General features: G+C 41.2%; 1 protein-coding gene and 1 long non-coding RNA gene across 3 annotated transcripts in view; one reads left to right on the top strand and one right to left on the bottom strand.

Moving 5' to 3' along the window:
• The window catches only part of alpl (alkaline phosphatase, biomineralization associated), an 80770-nt gene extending 75612 nt beyond the window's left edge, over window positions 1–5158 (top strand). For both annotated transcript variants that reach the window (XM_063033008.1, XM_063033007.1), the window contains exons 11-12: window positions 478–597; window positions 2773–5158. In XM_063033008.1, coding sequence (XP_062889078.1) covers window positions 478–597; window positions 2773–3053 — 401 coding nt within the window. In that variant the 3' untranslated portion in view covers window positions 3054–5158. The remainder of the gene's footprint in view (window positions 1–477; window positions 598–2772) is intronic.
• Window positions 1–22884, bottom strand: part of LOC134337773 (uncharacterized) — a 74729-nt gene that overhangs the window by 38757 nt on the left and 13088 nt on the right. The gene's annotated exons all lie outside the window — the stretch shown is intronic.

Here is a 22884-nt window from a genome sequence, read left to right as displayed (position 1 = left end):
TTGAGATGTTGTATTCAGTTCATTTTAAAAAATCTGGATATAAAATTATAGATTTAGCTAAGGAGGTTATATACTTCAGGACACCTTCAGATTGTAAAAGAAGCTAATTAAATAAAATATTTTCTAGCACTATCTCACCCCACTTCCATTTCCAAATCCACCACAGTAAGGTTATTTCCTCAAGGAGAGAGATCTGTTTTCTGCCTTCATTTCATTCTTCAAATCATCCTATATGTGTAACACTGACATATAGGCTTGTAGGATCTGTTTTACAATTGATGTAACTAATAGGGTATTACTGACCACAGTGGGGCTTATACGGAGCCTGTAGTATAACCGGTGTAACCCATATTATTAAAAGCAATGAGATGTGAATCTTTGGTAAAATGACCCAGACTGATGTTATTAATTGTACCAGTGTCCCTGAATACTGTTCATAGGTTTAAATTTTACAGGCTCATCTTCTTTTTCTTCCAGGCCTTGCTCCATATTTAAGTGATGTGGACAACAGGCCATTCACCTCGATATTATATGGAAATGGACCTGGCTATGCAGTACAAAATGGAGAGAGACCAAATGTTTCAACTAGCGAGATCAGTAAGTATTGGTCCTCTTTGAGAAATGAGATTAACATATAGTAATCAGGAGTGCTTTCTAATATCTGTGCTATCTCACAGATCTGGAATTCCTTGCATTTGTAAAACATCTTGTCAAATTCATAGTATGTTTATTTGCAACATTACAATTAGAAGGCCCAACATGCTTCATGATCAACTGTAGTAAACTAAGCCAATTGTGCAATGAGATGAAGTTAATTAATTAGCTTGTAATAATGCTGTCTATTGGGAAGAGTGATCATGAAATGATGGGAGTTTTCAGAACAGTTTAGTTAGGTTTGAAACAAAGGTCTTAAAACTGTACCCAGCAAACTGCATTGGAATATTGGGCAAGTTGGTCAAGATGGATTGGAAACACAGATTTAAAAAAAACTCAAGTAGATAAACATTAACCAGGAAACTGGGAATAGCTCTTTAAAGTTATAACAAAAACAATTTTACCTACCTGAGAGGGCAAAAAGACATTAATTGTCTTGTTATCTTTGCTATGGAGGAAATGCAATGGTTGCTGGGATGCTTGGTCATTGAGTAGGTTTGGCCTCTCCCCTTCTGAGTTTAGGAGAATGAAATGTGAGCTAATTGTAAAATATAAACTTCTTTGAGGATTTGACTGAGTAGATACCGGGAGGAAGTTCTTCCCTGGCTGAAGAGCTCAGAACTGGGAGGAGGAATGAAGAAGGGGACAAGGAGGACACAGTCTCAAACAATGGTTAGGTTATGAACATGACAGATCTTTGGATGCTTCTTCTACAAGGGTTGTAAATGCTCAGTCCTTTAATTCATTTAAAACTGGGATCAAAACATTTTGCTCTCTAACGCGATCATCAAGAATATTGGGAAAGAGCAGGAAAATAATCTTGTGGTAGATCTGCCTTGATCTTAATGAGTGGATGATCTTTTACATCACTGGCATGTTCTTGTGGTTGGGTGTTAGCTCAACTTTTGTATTCGAGCCTCTAAAATAAGATTTGATCCCACAGCCTTCTGTCACTAAATGCAGGGGTACATTGGTCTCATTAGCTCCTGAGTAAGAGGCAACTACTTGGTTCTTCCCCCTGGTTTGGTATTCCCTTCTTCTGGAACTGTGGCTCCTGTGTCTCCCTGCTCACTCCAAGCAATGAAATGAAATATGCAAAAAAAAGACTGTAACAATAAAACAGAAAATGTTAGAAATACTCAACAGGCCGGGCAGCGTCTGTGGGGAGAAAAATAATTAATATTTTAGATTGATAATCCATGTGATCACCTGAATGAGGTGACAGTAGGCACCCTATGACAGTATCTGTAAACCCTACATCCCATATCAATAGGTAGAAATTAATAGGAGGAAAAAAGATGCTAAAATTTCTTTTACAGTAGGATTTGCCAAAAGCAAACTAATTGAGAATATTTAATGCTTCTAAGTTACTGTTAATCTAACCTGTAAGAATTGGATTTTCAGAAATATTATGGCAGTGAGAGTAATGGAAGATGGTGAATCAGAGTGTGTGCAGGCAGTCATTATGAAAGGAGAAAGAATTGGAGGGGAAGGCTTAGTAATCAGTTCCCAGCCAGAGAGTAAGTTAGGTTAGATCTAGACTATTTGTATTTCGTTGCCTTGTCACCATGCCTTTTTTGAATTTAATTGAGGACCCAATCACTGGCATTGATCGTGATAACAAATGTAGACTGGAGTAGTGTGCTTCAGGAAAGTCAGGACATCCTGCTATTGATTACCTCTGGGGGGAGGGTTGGGGAGAAAAGTGTAATAAATGAACCTGTTATCCAAGGCTGCTCAGCTGTCACTTTACATTCAGTAATAAAGCATGTGTACCTGTCCAGAAAAGGCTTATTCTAACTACTTTTGTTGTGTTTTATTTGCCTCCTCCTTCCCCCCCCCGCTGCCTCACATCCCTCTCCTTTTCCCTCTCTGCTCCCTGTCCATTCTTTGTTCTCTTTCTCTTTCTTTTACTCCCTTGCTCTCTCACCCTTTTATTCTCTCTCTCTCTTTCCTTCCCTCACCACTGCCTTTGTTTTCTTCTTCCTTTCGGTTTCATTCCTTGCACTCTTCTCCTCTCATTCTCCTTCCCCCCGCCACCCCGGCTGCTTTGTCCACTCTTCCCCCTTGCCCCTCTCTGTTGCCCGACCGGCCTCTCCACGCCCCCTTCCTTTCCAGGTGAGAACCATTACCTGGCGCAGTCGGCCGTGCCCCTGAGACAGGAGACTCACGGCGGAGAAGACGTTGCCATATTTGCGAAAGGCCCAATGGCCCACCTCTTCCACAGTGTGCACGAACAGAACTACATACCACATGTGATGGCGTACGCAGCCTGCATCGGACAGAACAAGGAGCACTGTGCTAAGTTCAACATGCTGCCCTGTGACAACAGCGCATGGGTTGCTCAGGGCACCAACGCCATTTTGTTAGCTCTGCTGGCACTGCTGGCCTGCGTCTAGCACCATCTTTATCTGGGACTTGCTGCAGTGTGGATTATCCTGTTAGTCAGGAATCCCTCCCCTCTCTTTTCAATGCAATGGTTATGATTTCTGAAGTATTGTGGTCAGAGGAAAGAGTCATGGGAAGGTTTTGGTGCATCTATATGAAGCACTCATTAGTTGGGGCCTTCCTGATGACAGTGCTCCGTGGACCGGGATGACCAATTCCCCCCAACTCCCCACCGTCTTCCACCCTCACTTCCCTCCCCTCCTTCCCTTCCCACACAGCCTATAAATAAAGGCACAAACCTTAAACAAAAACCACTAGCTAACTACGTAGCAAAATAAACTTTCAAAGGTAAGCTCTGAGTGCGGCCTCACTTGTTGTATCTGGTTTTCTGGAGACCTGACTCCAAAGGTTTGCTGGATCCTGGATGGATAACGTCCATGTTTAGAATACTGAGCGACCAGACCCTGAAGACACGTACTTTGTTAGAGAACGAGGTCCTCCTAAATTGGCACCGACACTCAAGCAAGCCCCCAATTTGACCAGAATCACTGTATGAGTAATAGCCAATAATTAACTCATCATAATGAGATTCCCAAAATGTTGAAAGAAGACCATATTTTCTTGCAATAGTGCAGGACAATCTCTCCATTCTTCCAAATGGAGATGCTACTACATTAACCATTGTGTCCTTCTCGAGCTTAATACTTAGCAAAAGGATTAGGTGAGGGGCGGGGTGGAGGAAATATTAACTGATGTCTAGTATGATTTGGTACTACTATTAATGAAGAAAGCTGTTTCTTGGTGCTAGTCATTTTTTTGGGATATGCATGACTGACCTATTTACTTTTTTTTAATGGAGGAGCAATATAGGACAAGTAGTCAGATTATAATTACCCCAGGAGAGAAGTGGTTTCCTGGCAGATAGTGATAAACCTTGCCCCTGTGACCCTAAACCCTAACCCAAAACATATTGGCATTTGCGAAGATGAATACAATCCATTTCCTGTGAATTGCCATTTTTTTGAGCACTTAATGGGGAGCATCATGAGGAAATAATGATTTGCCTTACTTTGGCTTCAGATGACAGAATGATGCTAGAGTAAGGATTTTTCCAATACTGGATAGGACAAAACCCAAGGAAATTACATTTTCTGATTGTTTCATAAGTCAGACATTCCTCAGGTATTGTGAACAGGGCACTAGCTAACCTTTGGGGCTCTTGCACCAAGCCATTAAGCATTACTCTTGCAGAAGACCCTTTTTTAACGTTTTTATACCTTTTTAAATAGTCATATGAAGCATCTCTGTAACAAAAATAAAAACTTACGAATGTTAGAAATCTGAAGTAAAAGTGGGTAACTCTGGAAAAACTCAGATGGTCAGGCAGCATCCATGGGGAGAGAAATACAGTTGATGTTTCAGGTTAAAGACAATTCATCGGAACATTCTAGTGATCATTCTCCGACGTGAAGAATTAAATCTATTAGTCTGTCCATTAATGTTGCTGGACCTGTGGAGAATTTTCAGCATTTCTATCTTTTTATCTCTGTGTCATAAGTTGGTTCAGTCTCAGAATAAGTCAAGGGTCTGCATGAGTTTTTAATTCTTTACGCCAATTTCCACTTATATACATTTCTCAGTGAGGTGGAATCCAGATCACTATTAGTATTGGGAGCTGTGAGATAACCTGTGGTCATAGCTGGGATTTGGGAGGCTGTGTAAGGGCACTGTTGCTGGGAATACATTCAATGTGTCAGACTTTACAGCTCCGCTGTTCTGCACTGTGTTATCACAACTTGTGATTCCCCAAAGGAACTCAAAAACAATTTTCAAGGTGAAGTTTTAGACAGGAGTCCTGAATCTGTCTGCCCTGCTTTAGAACTTGTTTTGGCTTCATCTATCAACCTGCCCATTAGGACATGGGTTACTAGCAGAAGTCATGGATTTGAAACATACAGAGGTGTGGATATGGATAACCTTGTTTGTTATCCCTTCAAAACATTATTGAGGAGTGAAACATCACAACATTCAAAGTATTAAAACTAAAACATTCTGTAAATCTGATATAAAATATCTTTCAGATTATGTTCACTTGTGTTAACAATGTACCATTTGAAGTTACACAAATCTTTTATAAAATAAAATGTTTTGACTGTTTTATCGAATACTTTTCAGAGCCTCATTTCTTTCACTTCGTTTGACCATTGAACTCACAGCTTTCTTTCATTCTTACATATGACCAGATGTTAAAACATCCAATTGGCAGAGTGATTCCTTAGTGTGAGGAAGACCACATCATAATCATTAAAATAGCGTCTTGGAATGCAGTACATATGCTGAAAATAATATGTTAGTAATGCTGAGTACTGAACTGTTTACCTGAGGCCAAGAGTTCAATATCAATCTTGGCATCTGAGGATTAATTAAATGCCCTAGAAAGACAAAATGCGCAGTGGTAAAACTGCAGAAATATTGTAAGAAGTCCATCTGATTCACTAATATATTTCAGGGAGATAGACCATCCTTCCCTAGTCTGGACCATATTTGACTCCAGACTCACAGGAAATTAGTTGCCTTTTAACTGCCTTCTGAGGAGTCTTTGGAAGTCGGTCAGCTCGAGGGTAATTAGGGGTGTTAATAATTGCCAGTCTTGTCAGTCATGCATCCTGTGCATGGATTAAAAACAGCACCAAACCGAAACTGAGGCGGGTGGGGGGTGGGGGGGGGTGGCATTAGTGTCAGATCAGCTGCCTTTTTTTGTAGAAAGAGAAATTATAAGCTGCATTTCCCGGTTATTTTTCTGCTTTAACACAGGAGGCAACCAGGACCTCAGGTTAGCTTTCTGTCTATAGATGACAGTCGTGATTGAACAGACAAACGCCTGGTTCAGAAAGGAGAGCATTATCTTTGAGCTCCACCCCTGTCTTCTGGGACATCCTGTCCCTCAACCCCACAAGGGAAATGAGATCCATGACTAAGCTATTTAAGAGGTGGCTAATATATCTCGAAATGTCAAAATCACCAACTCTAGACTGCAAATAAAGCTGCTTCTTTTACTAACTGTGCCCCAATTAGAGTGATGGCTGTCAGATATTTCAAGCAGAAAACTCTGTTACTGCAGATCACTTCTCATTCTCTCCCTTTTTATGGGTATATGACATTCATGGGCAAAATAGATGCTCTGCACATTCATGACAGTCAGTTCTGTGGGGACCAACATGTGGCCTGAGATACTATTCCACAGATGGGTCTGTCTGCCTTAAGGGGTGGGCCTAATTGGTCCTATGGGAAGTCTGTCCTACTCAAGCAATAGCCCCATTGGGATGAGTGCATCTGGCCCTGGATGCTTTGTACCATAGGCTGAATCAATTTGATTTGCTGGGATAGGTCCACGGATCTTAAGGTGGAAAATATGGCCCCAGCAACTAAGAGATAGAGAAAGAAAATGGTAATATCACTCAGCAAGGCTAACAGCAGTAGTAAAACAAATGCTAGACATTTTTACTTGGGAACTTTTAACAGGGCAGTCAGAATGTTTTAATAGGACTGGGCAGAGTCAAAAATGGATTTGTGAAGTGTAAGTCATGTTTGACAAAGCTGCTGGAATATTTTGAGGTTGTAATAGATACAGCTGATAGGCCTTTGAAAGACACCAGACAGGAAATAATTAAATGAAATTAGAGCACACAGTGTAGAGGGTAATATACTAGCATGGATGGAGAATTGGTTTGTGGTCAGTACGCAGAGCATAGGAATAAATAGGTTTCTTTCGGTTTGGGGGGTCATGACTGGGAGTCAGCCCCAGATGTTCACAGTCAATAGCAATGTCTTGGGTCAGGGGAAGAATATTATAGAGTAGTTTGCCGTTAATGTTAGATGGCAGTGTGGGATAAGAAAAGGGTGCGGAGGGCCCTCTGGATAGAGACAGACTAAGTGAATGGTCATGGATACAGAAGGAATAGAATATAAAGTGGAAAAATGATAAGAACATAAGAAATAGGAGTAGGAGTTGGCCATCTGGCCCATTGAACCTGCTCCATCCTTCAATAAGATCCTGGCTGATCTGGCTATGGACTCATCTCCAACTACCTGCCTTTTCCCCATAACCCTTAATTCCCCTACTATGCAAAAATCTATCCAACCTTGCCTTAATTATATTTACTGAGGTAGCGTCCACTGCTTCATTGGGAAGAGAATTCCACAGATTCATCACTCTCTGGGAAAAGCAACTTCTCCTCATCTCCATCCTAAATACACACCCCGAATTTAGATGCTATGTCCCCTAGTTCTAGTCTCAACTACCAGTGGAAACAACTTTCCTGCCTCTATCTTACCTATACTTTCATAATTTTATACGTTCCTATAAGATCTCCTCTTATTCTTCTGAATTCCAGTGAGTACAGTCCCAGGTGACTCAATCTCTGCTCATAGTCTAACCCCCTCATCTCTGGAATCAACCTGGTGAACCTCCTCTGCACCACCTCCAAAGCCAGTATATCCTTCTTCAAGCAAGGAGACCAGAACTGCACACAATGCTCCAGGTGTGGCCTCACCAGTACCCTGTACAGTTGCAGCATAACCTCTCTGCTCTTAAGTCCAATCCCTCTAGCAATGAAGGCCAACATTCCATTTGCCTTCTTGATAGCCTGCTGCACCTGCAAACCAACCTTTTGTGATTCATGCACAAGCACTCCCAAGTCCCTCTGCACAGCAGCGTGCTGCAATTTTTTACCATTTAAATAATAATCTGCTCTTTCATTTTTCCTTCCAAAGTGGATGACCTTGCATTTACCAACATTGTACTCCATCTGCCAGACCCTTACCCACTCATTTAACCTATCTATATCTCTCTACAGACTCTCCATATCTTCTGCACAGTTTGCTTTTCCACTCAATTTAGTATCATCAGCAAGCTTAGATACACTACTCTCATTCACCCCTCTTCCAAATTGTTAATTTATATTGTGAACAGTTGCATCAACTCCTACGGCACACTGCTCACCACTGATTGCCAACCAGAATAACATCCATGTATCCCAACCCTTTGCTTTCTATTAGTTAACCAATCCTCTATCCATGCTAATACATTGGCCCCAACTCTGTGCATCCTTATCTCATGGATAAGTCTGTTATGTGGCACCTTATCAAACGCCTTCTGGAAATCCAAGTAAATAGAGTTCAGCTGATCCCCTCTATCCACTGCACTCATTGTATCCTGAAAGAACTCCAGCAAGTTTGTCAAACAGGACCTGCCTTTGCTGAGTCCATGCTGCATCGGCCTGATGGATCCGTTGCTTTCCAGAGGCCTCACAATTTCATCTTTATTGACAGTTTCAGTATTTTTCGAACTATGGGTGTTAAACCAACTGATCAATATTTACCTGCCTTCTGCCTACATAGTTTTTTGAATGGTGGTGTAGCATTCGCTGTCTTCCAATCCACTGGGACCTACCCAAAGTCCAGAGAATTTTGGTAAATCATTACCAAAGCCTCTACTATAACTTCTGCCATTTCATCCAGTACTGTGGGATGCATTCCATCAGGAATAGAGGACTTATCTATCTTCAGGCCCACAAGTTTGCTCAGCACCACCTTTTTAGTGATCGTTATTGTATTGAGGTCCTCACCTCCTATCACATCCGTAACATCTCTCTTTGGCATGTTAGATGTGTCCTCCACTGTGAAGACTGACACAAAATAGTCATTCAAAGCCACGGCCATTTCCTCTTTACCCAATTCCCCCTTCTCGTCCTCCAAGGGACCTACATTCACTTTAGCCACCCGTTTCCACTTTTTATAAATATAAAAACTTTTTTCTATCCATTTTTATATTTTGTGCTAGTTTATTTTCATAATCTAGCTTCCCTTTCTTTATCGCTGGCTTAGTGGTACTTTGTTGCTTTTTAACTTTTTCCCAATCTTCCTGTTTCCCACTACTCTTGGTGACTTTGTATGCACGAGCTTTTAGTTTGATGTCTTCTTTTATTTCCTTAGTTACCCAAGGCTGGCTCTCCCTACCTTTACTGTCCTTACTTTTAACTGGAATATACTTTTATTAAGCACAGTGAGAAGTCTCATTGAAAATCTTCCACTGTTCCTCAACTGTCCCACCAGATAGCCTGTGTTCACAGTCTACACTAGCCAAATCCTCCCTCATCCCATTGTTAGGCATAATTCACTGGTTTTAGATTGAACTATTGCACCCTCCACTTGTATGAGAAATTCAACCATACTTTGATCACTCTTTCCAAAAGGATTCCTAACTACAAGATCACTAATTTTACCTGTCTCATTGCACTGGACCAGATCAAGATAACACCTTCCCTTGGGGTAGGTTCAGGAACATAGTGTTCAAGAAAGCCATCACAGATGCATTCTATGAAGTCCTCCTCAAGGCTGCCTCGCCCAACTTGATTCACCCAATCTATGTGCAAGTTAAAGTCCTCCACAATAACTACAGTTCCATTCTTACATGCCTCAGATATTTCTCTGTTTATTGCCTGTGCCACTGTAATGTTATTATTTGGTGGCCGATAGCCAACTCCCCCTAGTGATTGTTTCCCTTTACTATTCCTAATCTCTACCCAGATGAATTCAACATTCTGCGCCTTAGATCTTATATTGTCTCTCACTATCGCCCTGACCTCATCTTTAATTAACAGTGCTATCCCACCTCCCTTACCTTCCTGCCTATCATTCCGTATTACCTGATAACCTTGGATATGTAATTCCCAACCCTCTCTATGCTCAACCACATCTCTGTAATGGCCACTGAATCATACTTCTGGTTTGTGATTTGTGCCACAAGTTCACTGACCTTGTTTCGAATACTACAGGCATTTGAATAAACTGCCTTTACACTCATTTTAAAATCTTGTAATCTTTTACTCTTTTGTACTTGATTTTTCTTCACTCCACTCTTACTTCTCTCTTTAATTTTTGTGTTTTCTTTATCTTTATCCACACTTTTCTTTTTTTACTTTATCCGCACGTCTCTAATCTGTTGAACCTGCCACTCTACTATTTAGTTTAAAGTCCTATCCACAGCCCTAGTTATCTGATTTGCTAGGATTCAGGTCCCATCACGGTTCAAGTGGAGCCTGTCCCATTGGTACAGCTCCCTCATTCCCCAATACTGGCGCCAATTTCCATGAATTCAAACCCACTTCTCCCACATCAATCCTTGAGCCACGCATTTAACTCTCTAATCTTCTTGTCCCTCTGCCAACTTGCATGTGGCTCAGGTGGTAATCCAGAGATTACTACCTTTTTGGTTCTGCCTTTTAATTTAGTTTCCAAGGAATTCACTTGGAAAAGCAGAAAGGTTCAATGATTTTTCAATGGCCAGTGATCAAAGATATCAGTATTCAGTGGGACCTGGTTGTTTTTTCATACAGATCTCTGAAAGCTAACCTGTAGGTACAGCAAGCAATTAGAAAGGTAAATGGCATGTTAGTCTTTATTGTGGTAGAATCTGAAGTCAAGAGTGGTGATATCTTTCTCTTATTATGTAGGGACCTGGTCAGTCTGCATTGTAAATATTGTATTGTGTAAATGTCTGGTATCTTTGCTGGTATATAATTTTGAATGTTCTCCGGATTGGTTCCTGTGATAGGTGGGGTGGTTGTTCTATAAGAAGAGATTAAACAAACTGAGCCTATACTCTCCTGAGTTTAGAAGAATGAGAAGTGATCCATTTGAAAAGTAGAAAATTGCAAAGGGGACTGATAAGGTGGATGAAGAATTAAAGTTCCTCTGGAGTCTCTTGCACCAAGAGTCGAGGGTTAAAGTCTCAAAGTAAGGGGGCAGAGATAAAGAGAAATTACTCACTCAGAGGATGGAATCTTTTGAATCCTTCACACAAGAAGGCTGTGGAGGCTCAGCCTCTGTGTATATTTAAAACTGGATATACTTATAGAAACTTTACAATCTGCTTTCATACTTCTCTCAAGTCTGCTCTTGCATGACCTTTCCCTTATCAATGTCTTGCTGCTCCTTTACTGAATTCTGAAATTGTCCTAGTCCTCTGTATCACTGTGTTTTTAGTAAAATTATGTTTTCCCTTTGATTTAATGTATTGTTAATTTCTCTTTTCTGTTTTGTTGCCTTAATGTGATATACATTTGTTGTAATCTGCATATTAATTTACACCTAAAGCCACTTCTTATTTGCCTCCTAGTCTCTGATATCCAACTCATCTTATGGCTTTACAGTTTGTATTATTCATATGTAAGACCTTGGTTTCAGATACGAACTCAATTACATTTAATCTTTATACAACAATCACTGTTTCCTAAAGACACATCAGCTACCATATCATCCCTTAACCTTTTTTCATTACACAACATGGGTTCTGAAATAGTTTTCTCCCTCACTTGTCACTGAACATACAAAACTAGAAGAAAAATTTCACGTACATTGTTTGAATACATCCTCAGAATATTATTGCTAATTTAGTTTGTGTAGATTAATGCCCACAATTATTTTATTACTTTTGATTTAAATATCTCTGTGTATCTATATATGTCTTACATTACCATAACTGTTTTGGGTCTAACCAAGAACATCTAGATCCCTCTGTACTCCACTCATTTGCAATCCCTATCTATTCAGATAATAGTTTGCTTTTTGATTCCTCTTGCCAAAGTATATGACCTCACAATTTCCCACTTTAAATTGCATTTGCCAAATGTTCACCCAGTCATTCCATAAGACTATAAGAACATAAGATATAGGAGCAGATGTGGGCCATTCAGCCCATCAAGCCTGCTCTGCCATTCAATCATGGGCTGATCTAATTCTTCCAGTCATCCCCATTCCCCTGCTTTCATCCCATACCCTTTGATGCCTGGTTAATCAAGAACCTATCTATCTCTGCCTTAAATGCACCCAATGACTTGGCCTCCACAGCCGCTCGCAGCAACAAATTCCACAAATTTACCACCCTCTGACTAAAGTAATTTCTCCACATATTCAACTTGTATCCTCTTGCAGAGTCGAAATAATTCCATTCACATCATGCCTTCTCATATTATTAGCAAACTTGCACAATTATATTCTGCCCCCTGCTCCAGATCATTAATATAAATTGCAAACACTTGAAGGCCAAGAATGATCCTTAAGGCATTCCGCTTGTTACATCCCCCCACACTGTGAAAAATCCATTTATTCTAACTCTTCTACATGCTGTCCAATCTTCAACCCACATTCACAAACTTCTCTTGTCAGTGAGTCATTGACCTTTGATGTGTCAATCTTACGAATGCCTTCTGAAAATTAACATACACTGCATCCATGGTTTCTCTCTATTGATTCTGTCTCTTATATCTTCATCAGGCTTGTCAAAGATGATTTACCTTTCAGAAAAACAAATACATTTGGTTTGATTACATTAAGCTTTTCTAAATGACCAGCTATTTATTTCTTGATTAGAAACTTCAGCATCTTGCTCACAACAGACAATAAGCTTAGAGGTGTATAGTTTCTCGTTTTTTGTTTCCATCTGTTCTTGAACAAGGGAGTCAAGCCTGTGGTTTTCCAATCTGTCAATAACCACACAGAACTTCAACCAATGGCTCCATTATCTCTGGGGCCACTTCCTTTAAAAGTACTGGGTGTAGACCATTAAGTCTGCATTTAATCCCATTGGACTTTTCAATATCTTGTCCATCATGCTGGAAATGGTTGCAAGTTATTTCCTCCTGTGTTTTATCTTTGCAATATTCTGCACTGTAAAGCCTGAAGGAAATTTCTGGTTTAACTTATCTGCTATTTCCTTGCTTTTTTTAAATTAATTTCGCAGTTTCACCCTCCGGGTATCTTATATTTAACCTAGCTACCCTCTTTCTTTTTATATATCTTTCTAATTTCTTACTGTTTCTCTGATATTCTGTGCAGTTTATTTCCATAATAGATTTTCTCCCTCCTGATTAATATTTTATGTCCTGCTGCTGGTTGCCAATCCTCTACTCTGCACTAAGACTTGTATCTTTATGTGCTTCAGTTTCGTTTTTCATATTTCCTTTGATAGTGTTAACAGTAAATGCTTCATCTTTCTTATGGAATCCCTCCTTAGAATAGGACTAAATCTCTGCTGAGCATTGAGAATTAGTTGTTTAAATACCTGCCACGTTCATCCATTGACCTTTTTTAGGCATCCATTAGTCTTGCAAGACCATGGATCTGCACCTGGAAAGTCTTCACTCTCCAGGGCGCAGGCCTGGGCAAGGTTGTATGGAAGACTGGCAGTTGCCCATGCTGTAAGTCTCCCCTCTCCACGACACCAATGTTGTCCAAGGGAAGGGCATTAGGACCCATACAGCTTGGCACCGGTGTCGTTGCAGAGCAGTGTGTGATTAAGTGCCTTGCTCAAGGACACAACACATTGCCTTGGCTGGGGCTCGAACTCATAACCTTCAGGTTGCTAGTCCGATGCCTTAACCACTTGGTCACATGCCCATACCCCATTGACCTACACCTGCGTATATAGTCTGCTTGCCTGGTGCACTCTGGGTTAAGTATGTCCTCATCTGTGTGATTGTCCTCACTCAGGCTGAGGGCTCTGGTTACAGACCCTGGGTGATCACCCTCAAACTGTACACTATGTTCATATAAGTACTTTCTAGGGAGCTGCTAACTAATTCCCTTTTTGTCTTTGACCTGCATTTAGCTCTCCCTCCTCTGCACACTCTCCTTGATCGACCTCTGTGTTCCTGCTTCATCTCGGCATGAGAGTTGTTGGTCACATTCTGGTGCTGCAGAAATGCAAGGCTTTGACGCCTGGAGTAACGCATCACTCCTTGTGTAGTTTTAACAAACTCAAGGTGCAGAGTGTCTGTTAGGACCAGCGTGAGGTCCTGGGCAGAGACAGAGAAAGTAAATAACCACATGGAGTCACATTGCTTGTACTTCATAGCACTGGAAGAGGTTTCATGGCCCACCAAATCTTCTCTTCCCCCCACCCTGCTTCACCAAACCCTATCAGCATGCCTATACATTCCCCATTTCTTTACACATTCCAGCTATTTTCAGGGTAAAGGCATTTCCTCTGCACTCCCACCTGAACTTATTACTGACAGTTTTAGTTTTTATGGGCTCTGACTTATAGACCCCCACAAACTAGTGCTTGCACCAGTGTTTCTTCAGCATTTGCCCGCAGCCAGCTGAGCCCATACTGCATCTGACTGTGAAGTTAAGTAATGGTCTTAGCCCAGCGCCAGGCCAATCAGAAGTTTTCAGGGGGAACTTAACAATGTCCCATTACCTGATTAAAAGGCAGTTACAATGACTTACAATGCCATATTTAAGTTTGCTGATGACACCACTGCCGTTGACCAAATCAAAAGTGGTGACCAATCAGCGTACAGGAGGGAGACTGAAAATCTGGCCCAGTGGCGGCACAACAACAGCCCCTCACTGAAAGTCAGCAAAACCAAGGAGCTCATTATTGACTTCTGGAGGAGGAAACCAATGGTCCATGTTTTAGTGCACTTTGGGGATTCAGAGGCAGAGAGGGTCAGCACCTTTAAATTCCTCGGTGTTTATCATCTCAGAGGAAATGTTCTGGACCCAGTATGTAATTGCAATTATGAAGAAAGCATAACAGCACCTATACTTTGTTAAAAGTTTGCAAAGATTTGCCATGTCCTCTAAACTTTTGACAAACTTTTATAGATGTGTGGTGGAGAATATATTGATAAGTTGTATCAGGGCCTGCTATGGAACTACCAATGCCCTTGAATAGAAACGCCTACAAAAAGTAATGGATATATGGCCTAGTGCGTCATGGGTAAAACCCTCCCCACCATAGAGCACATCGACACAAAGCAGAAAAGCAGCATTATCATCAGGGACCCTCGCCATTCAGGCCATGCCTTCTCATTGTTGCCATCAGGAAGCGGGTACAGGAGCCTCAGAACCCACACCACCAAATTCAGGAACACTTATTACCCCTCCACCATCAAGCTCTTGAACCAGAGGGGATAACTTCACTTAATTTCACTCACCTCATCACTAAACTGTTCTTGGGACAGAAACGAGACTCGGGGTTGTATATAGTGGCATATATGTATTTCAATAAGAAACTTACTTTGTACTTATAGGTAACTAGCCAATGGTGCTTCATGATTTTGTCACCCAGGTGGAAAAATAACAAATGAAACATATAGCTGCAGACTGAATTAGATACTAATAGGAAGTGTGTCTTAATGAGTTATAGAAACCAAACTGAAACAAATACATGAAGTTCCATATATCCTTCTAGCATTGAAGGAGACTATTCAGCCTTTTGAGTCCATACAGGCTCACAGTGCAATCCCTTTCAGTCTCAGTAATTCTCCCTGTAACCTATTCCCATCAATTCTCCCAACCAGTTAAACTAAGCCAATCTATTTTGGGCAATTAATCAATCAACCCCCTGTCAGATTTTTTGAGATGGGAGAAGCATCTTGGGCACCCAAAAGAAAACCACAAGGTCACAGGCAGAGCTTCGCATGGGGAGTACCGGAGCTGGGATTGAACCTGAGTCTCTCTGAGAGGTGAAGTTGCACCTTTGCTGACTGTGCCATCATACTGAAATACTGAATGGAAAAAAATATTTTAAAAAACGTGAACATTAACCTTTAAGGGCCCCCATCACCCAGGACATGCCCTCTTCTCATTGCTACCATCAGAAAGGAAGTACTGGAGCCTGAAGGCACACACTCAATGATTCAGAGACAGCTTCTTCCCCTCTGCCAGCTGATCGCTAAATGGACATTGAACCCACAAACACTAACTCACTACTTTTTCGCATGACTTATTTAATTTAAGTGTTAAATATTTATTGAAATTCACAGTTTAAAAAAAAACTATGTATTGCATTGTACTGCCGCCAAAACAACAAATTTCTTGACATATGCCGGAGATACTAAACCAGGTTCTGATTCTGATTCTGACTCAGCTTGACCTTTTTATGTTTCTGCTGGCTCTGCACTCACGCAAGAAGTTCTAACCACAGTTATATCCTCTGTTCCCAAGTACCTCAATCCCTTTTTATTCATGGTTTATTGAGTCTCACATCCAACACTGAGGGAGCATGCAATTTAATGATGCACTTGGAAATGACTTTAACGATTTCATTTCCCCCAGTGTGATGTACAGTGATTTCCCCAGCACGTGGAATCTCTATATGTCTGAGACGGAGGAAATAGTGAATGGCATGACCTTGTGTGATTGGGGAGTGAAATGGCAAGCAATGGGAATGGGGTGGATATTGTTGCAGATCCTCCAGCTGAATCATATTGTTGCTTTAGGTGCAGGATCAGATCCGGTGTGCAGGAGGGAATCACCGGCAAAGATTTGTTCATCAGCGCTCTGGAGAAGAGGAGCTTAAAATTAACTCCAACACTAGAGGAATGAAGAGAAAGGGTAAGAGAAATCTTTTTTACATGAGGAACACCTAACCAGGAAAGATGGATAAATATTTAAACAAGAAAAAACCCTAGAGCAGGAATGAGGCCAAGTTAAGAAGTCTGCACAGAGACCTACAGTACTCCCACACAGGTGTAATGGTCTCTCTGTAATACAGAAGGCTATAATTTTATAAGACATGATTAACGGAAACCGCATCTCAATTTTAAAGGCTCATCAAGTGCAGATGTATTAAGCATTCATAGTTTTGGGATTGTTGACTCAGTAACATAGCAAAGAAAACAAAGCATTGGCTGATGGTTGGGATATATTCCCCAGCACAAGTCACAAACAACCGGGCAATGCCCATTACATAGAGTTTCACACCAGTGCTGTGGCCCATTAAATTCTTGTCCTTAAATGTTTTGCCAATTTTCTTCCTAAAGATTAGCCTCCTCTGTTCTTTGTGGTTAACATCTCCACCCCACTAATCTTTTGCCAATGACTTGAAATCTTCTGCTTTATAATTATCAACTCAGGTAAAATTGCTCCACTTAACCTGCCTTTTCAAAACCTCCCATCTATTTTAGGAATTTTATCATAGTCATAGTCATACTTTATTAATCCCGGGGGAAATTGGTCTTCGTTAGAGTTGCTCCATAAATAATAAATAGTAATAGAACCATAAAAATAGTAATATGTAAATTATGCCAGTAAATTATGAAATAAGTCCAGGACCAGCCTATTGGCTCAGGGTGTCTGACCCTCCAAGGGAGGAGTTGTAAAGTTTGATAGCCACAGGCAGGAATGACTTCCTATGACGCTCAGTACTGCATCTCGGTGGGATGAGTCTCTGGCTGAATGTACTGCTGTGCCCACCCAGTACATTATGTAGTGGATGGGAGACATTGTCCAAGATGGCATGCAACTTGGACAGCATCCTCTTTTCAGACACCACCGTGAGAGAGTCCAGTTCCATCCCCACAACATCACTGGCCTTATGAATCATATCTCCTCTTAACCCACTTGAACTCATTTCTCTCCCTATAACTCCAGTGTCTCTCTCTTAGGACACCCTGAATGATCAGTTCTGCACTTCTCTGGTCTTGGTAAGTGCAAAAGGTATAGGTGCAAGGTATGCTATTCATGCTTTTGTATCTGCCCTGTCATTCATTCAGATCATGGCTGATTATTTACCACAGAACCACTTGCCTGCACTAACTATGTATCCCTTAATTCTCTTCATATCCAAAAATCTATTAATCCCTGTCTTGAAAAGTAGCTGAAACTCCACCTAGGCATGGAATTTCAAAGAGTCATCAACCTCTCATGAGGAAATGTTATCTTATCTCAGTCTTGAATGGTCAACTCTTTATTCCGAGACAGTTCCTCTTGTTTTATACGACCATAAAACCATAAGACATAGGACAGGAACTCAGCCATTCGGCCTGTCAAGTGTGCTCTGCATTTTCATCATGGCTGGTTTATTATCCCATTCTCCTGCCTCCTGCCCATAACCTTTGACACCCTTACTAATCAAGAACGTATCAACTGCCACTTTAAAATATCCAATCAGTTGACTTCCATAGCCATCTGTCACAATCAATTCCATAGATTCACCACCCTCTGGTCAAAGAAATTCCTCTTCATCTCTGTTCTAAAGGAGATCTCTGTTCTCCTGTTCACCTGTTCACCTCTGTTCTCACCTCCTTTCTGAGGCTTGCTCTGTGGTCGTACGCTCCCTGACTATAGGAATCATCCTCTCCACATCCAGGCCTTTCGATATTCAATATATTTCAATAAGATTCCCCCCAACCACATTCTTCTAAACTCCAGCAAGTACAGGCCCAGAGCCATTAAACACTCATCATACCTTCACAACACATTTTTAGATAATCCAGAGAGGAGAAATATCATCCCTGCACCTGCCCCCCTCATCCGAAGTAGGAATTCTGTACACTGCAGTAGGTGCTTCTTATTTCCTATTTCTTGCAGCCTTAAGGTTCTTGAACCAACTTTCGCCACTCTAACCCTGCCTCAGCAAACCTATTATGGCCCACCGCTTGCTTTACTGTGGACGAGTCTCCAATTGTGCCTCTGGGCCATGGAGAGGCCTGGCAGATCAATCTTTAGAATTCTCCAGGCACTTACTTAAAACACCCCGATCCCAAAATTTTTTTTAAATTTTAGTTTTATCAACTGCCCATTGATATGCCCAGTTGGTGTTGAGGTTTTTGTTGGACTTGGGTTTAGCTTCGTGTTTTTGACAACACCGAAGGGCTTTGGGAAGCTCTCTGTGTTGGTAGGAAAACACTGAGGAAACCAACAACGACAAACGACCCATTCAGACAATTTGAAGTGCATGCGTAGAGAAGCCGCTGTGGTGAGTCAGGGGAAAGTGATACCGAGTGGCGGACCAGTAAAGTACGAAATATTAGCGTGGTGAAGAAAGGCAGATATAATGGAGATGCCTATGTGATCCAGACACTGAGCAAATACACAGGAAAGCTTCAGATTTTTAGAAACCATGGTTGGATTTGAAGCAAGTCGTCTGACACGGAGTTAACCATTAACCGAGGCCGGGGCTGAGCTTTTGTGCAATTAGTACTGTGAAAGGTTGACATTGCAAAGATCAACAGCTTGGCAGACTTGCTGAGATTCAGGGTTTCTCTTGCAGCTGAAAAACGGCACACCCTTTTCTCTTCGTTCCCAATTGGTGCAAAAAGTAAAGATCAACAAACGATGGAGAACTGTCCTGTTGGGCAGTGCTTTCATTCAAATGACACCATAGAGTGGGGGATTTATCTGGCTGTGATATATTCCGTAACTTGACCTCAGGAAGATCTGACACTGATATTAATCACTCACTCAGTTGCACCAGAGATAGCTGTTGTCGTGTTGTTTTGCTGTGAGACTTTGACCCACCTAAAATTGAAACGATCATCGCAAGTAATAGTCTGTAATTTCCCTTCGGCCTTGGAGGTAGTTCAACGTAGCAGAAGCATGGCGAGTCAAGATGGCAGGCATGTTGCCAACAGCGAAGAAGACCCTGGGTTTGATCGTCTTAAGCACCGTGCCTAATTGGAAAGATCAGCTACGGGCCATATCGGAAAGCTTGGCTACAGGCCAAATTGAGGCGATGAGGTCCAGCCCCAGAATGTGTCAAGGCGATTGAACCCGATGTGTGGACGAAGACTTAGGTGCCGGGTCAGATTGAAAGGTCAGGGTGTCAGACCCAAGACTAGAGAAGGGCCAGTTCAGAACACTGCTCCACAACGTTTACTCGGATCTGCGTTGAACTATGGGACTCTCTTTGTGGACTTCAGTTCAGAACGCTATTTGCTTGTGGTTATTGTTTGCATGATTTTTTTTTCTCTCTCTGCATATTGGGTGTTTGATAGTCTTTTTTATGCGTTCTTTTGGGTTTCTTTGTTTTGTCGCTGCTTGTTATGAGATGAATCTCAATGCATACATGCTTTGATAATAAATGTACTCTGAATTTTGAAATATTTTCTGGCATTCCGAGCTTGTGAATGGATGTACAGCAACTTTATTGCTGAGGAATATTTCTGAGTAGCCTACATCTACTCAAGTTATTGCATAAGGAAAGTTTGATAAAGACAAGTGGACCATGCACAATTAGTCAGCCTTCTCAGGAGTCTGAGTATCCTCTCATAACTTTTGCATGGCTTTTATCTGAGTGAGGAGGTCAAGTTAAATAAAGGATGACAGGTTCTGGGATTGTCTGACTATTATCATAAAATTGCCATAAGGCTTGGAACAGAAGTCAGATCTGTAAAATAGAGCGCAGCCTTGGCGTTTGATTCACACGGGAGACTTGTATGCTGACATTTTAATGGCAGTTCAGTAGTTGTAGTGTATGCCAGATGCACCAGTTCATGTTATTCATGGAGGCCGGTGGGAGTCTGGCTAGATATTAACTCAGGCCTCAGTGGGGAGCTCTGTTACTGATTGGAATTGACAGAGAGCTGTGGGAGGTTAGAGTTGTTATCCAGAGTTAATGAAAATGCCATGGACAAAATCCTTCCCCCTGCCCTTTATCGTACAAACATATGCTGTCATACAAATGAGGAGAAAAACAATGTGGCAATGACCAGTTAAACTGCCCTGTTGATGGAGGTGGAGGCAACAGTTTATGGGTGAAGATAAACATAGGTGTTGTGTTTACCTCTGGATTGAATCTTGAATGTATAACTTTCTGTGATGTGATTTGTGACTGAGAGAGAAAGATAGAGAGAGAGTGAGTGAGAGAGAGTGTGAGAGCATGACTGAGAGAGTAAGAAAGTGTGAGAGAGTGTGAAAGAGTGGGAGTGAGAGAGAGGAAGAGAGTTGGGGGGGAGAGAGAGCTAGCAACTGAACAGCAATTGACTGTAATTAAGGGCTGTGTTTGGAGTGCACACAAGTTCTGGGTCAAGAATCAACATTATTATTCTGATCAGCACTACTTTTGAGCATAACTACAGTATCAGTGAACTCTTCCACAATGTCATTAATAATTGGAGGTTGTGGGTTTTAACACTATTCGGATGATAAAATTAATTGTACGTTAGAGTTCATTAATCCTGTGAGCTAGCACCAATAGAATAGGTTGGAACATCTGATCGTTCCTTGGAATCTGCTCCAAGAAAAGGGTACCCTCTGTTCTGGCACAATATCCATCACCCTAAATGTTCAGAGCGTCATCCTGTGTGTACCAGGGACTGATCAGAACCTGAATCATGTTTGTTATCACTGACAAATGTCAGGAAATTTGTTGTTAAACAATAATTTACAATAAAAATATACTGTATGTATGTATATATCTGTAAATAATAAATGAATGGATAGATACATCTATAAATAAATAGTGCCGAAGGAGAGCAACATAATAAAGTAGTGTTCATGGGTTTGTGGACTGTTCAGAAATCTGTTAGTGGAGGGGAAGAAGCTGTTTCTAAACCATTGAATGTCTGTCTTTAGGCTCTTGAACCTCCTCCCTGATGGAAGAAATGAGAAGAGGGGATATCCTGGTCGGTGAGGGTTCTTATAGTTGAATGCCACCTTCTAGAGTGGGGAGACTAGTGCCCCTGATGGAGCTGATTGAGTTTACACAACTCTGCACCTTTTTCTAATACGGTGCATTGGTACTTTCATTCCAGATGTACTGTAGCGCTCATCCAGCTTCTCCAGCTGCATCCTTCAAGCCCTTGTCCTCTAGCCCTGATCCAAGCCAACATGCCTTTATTGTCCTTTCTCTGCAAGTGACAATTTAAGCAACACACACAAAATGCTGGAGGAACTCAGCAGACCAGGCAGCATCTATGGAAAAGAATGAACAGTCGATGTTTTGGGCCAAGACTCTTCTTCAGGATTGGTAAGGAATGGATATAAAATCAAGAATTTCAATGTACTGGCAGTGATAACTATCTCAAGAGACCCACCATTGCGGATGCGGAGTGCCCCACAGACACATCGAGGACCATGAGGAACATTGGCTGTACGTTTTTCCATAGATGCTGCCTGGCCTGCTGAGTTCCTCCAACGTTTTGTGTGTGTGTTGCTTGGATTTCCAGCATCTGCAGATTTTCTTTTGTTTGTAACTGGTAATTTATTTCTTTTTTTTTGTAGCTGGTAAGTGATAGGTCTAAAGCAGTAAAACCAGGTCCACTCACTCACAATGGACACAGACCACACCATTCACAAACCTGCATGTTATATTATATCAAAGAACACCTCACAAGTAACTTCTTATTTGGAAATGATCTCTAGACCAGCAGATTACCTGGAGCATCATTATGTCTACTTCAAACACTGATCAAGCCAAGCAACTTCAGTTTGCAAAATGGAGGATGCAGAGCACCTTCACAAAATGGCAGACTCCATCTCCTTCAAGCACATGTGCAGTACATAGGGAATTAAGAAGAAGTTCCAGTAACATTTGAATCCAACATCATGTGCAAAAGGGAAAGTTCATTAAATCTCCCGTAATATTATCATTAATTATTAACTTCGGCAGATGTGTAGTGATAAAAGTTAGTGGCAAGATTTTATATCATTTCCTTTTTTAATATATGCCTGTCATTCTACAGCATGATCTCTATATAATGTAAAAAAAATCAAGATTTATTTATCAGCAGATTGTTTTGGTAGTTTGAAGATGTTTGATCATTTCATTGCAGGTAGCTGTTCTATTAGCATTTTGAAGTTGGTCCCTTTTCTTATTTTCAAACAGTTGCTGATTCAGAAGGTGAAAGTTTCTTAGTTTTGACATTGGATTTAATCTTCTGCAATGATTTATAAGCGAAGTTGAAAGACACCTGCAAGTTTTAAATAATTCTGACGTAAAAATGGCCAAACAGTGAACAGTTGCAATCAATAAAAGTGTTGGAACATTAAACCATAGGTGGACAAAAGAGCAGAGTGCAAAAGAGGGGTGTTATTGATCGAACAGGC

Source organism: Mobula hypostoma, chromosome 25 (genome assembly GCF_963921235.1).
Source record: "Mobula hypostoma chromosome 25, sMobHyp1.1, whole genome shotgun sequence".
Lineage (NCBI taxonomy): Eukaryota > Metazoa > Chordata > Chondrichthyes > Myliobatiformes > Myliobatidae > Mobula > Mobula hypostoma.
The sequence above is the reverse complement of the archived record's forward strand: the minus strand, read 5'-3'. Positions and strand labels throughout refer to the sequence as shown.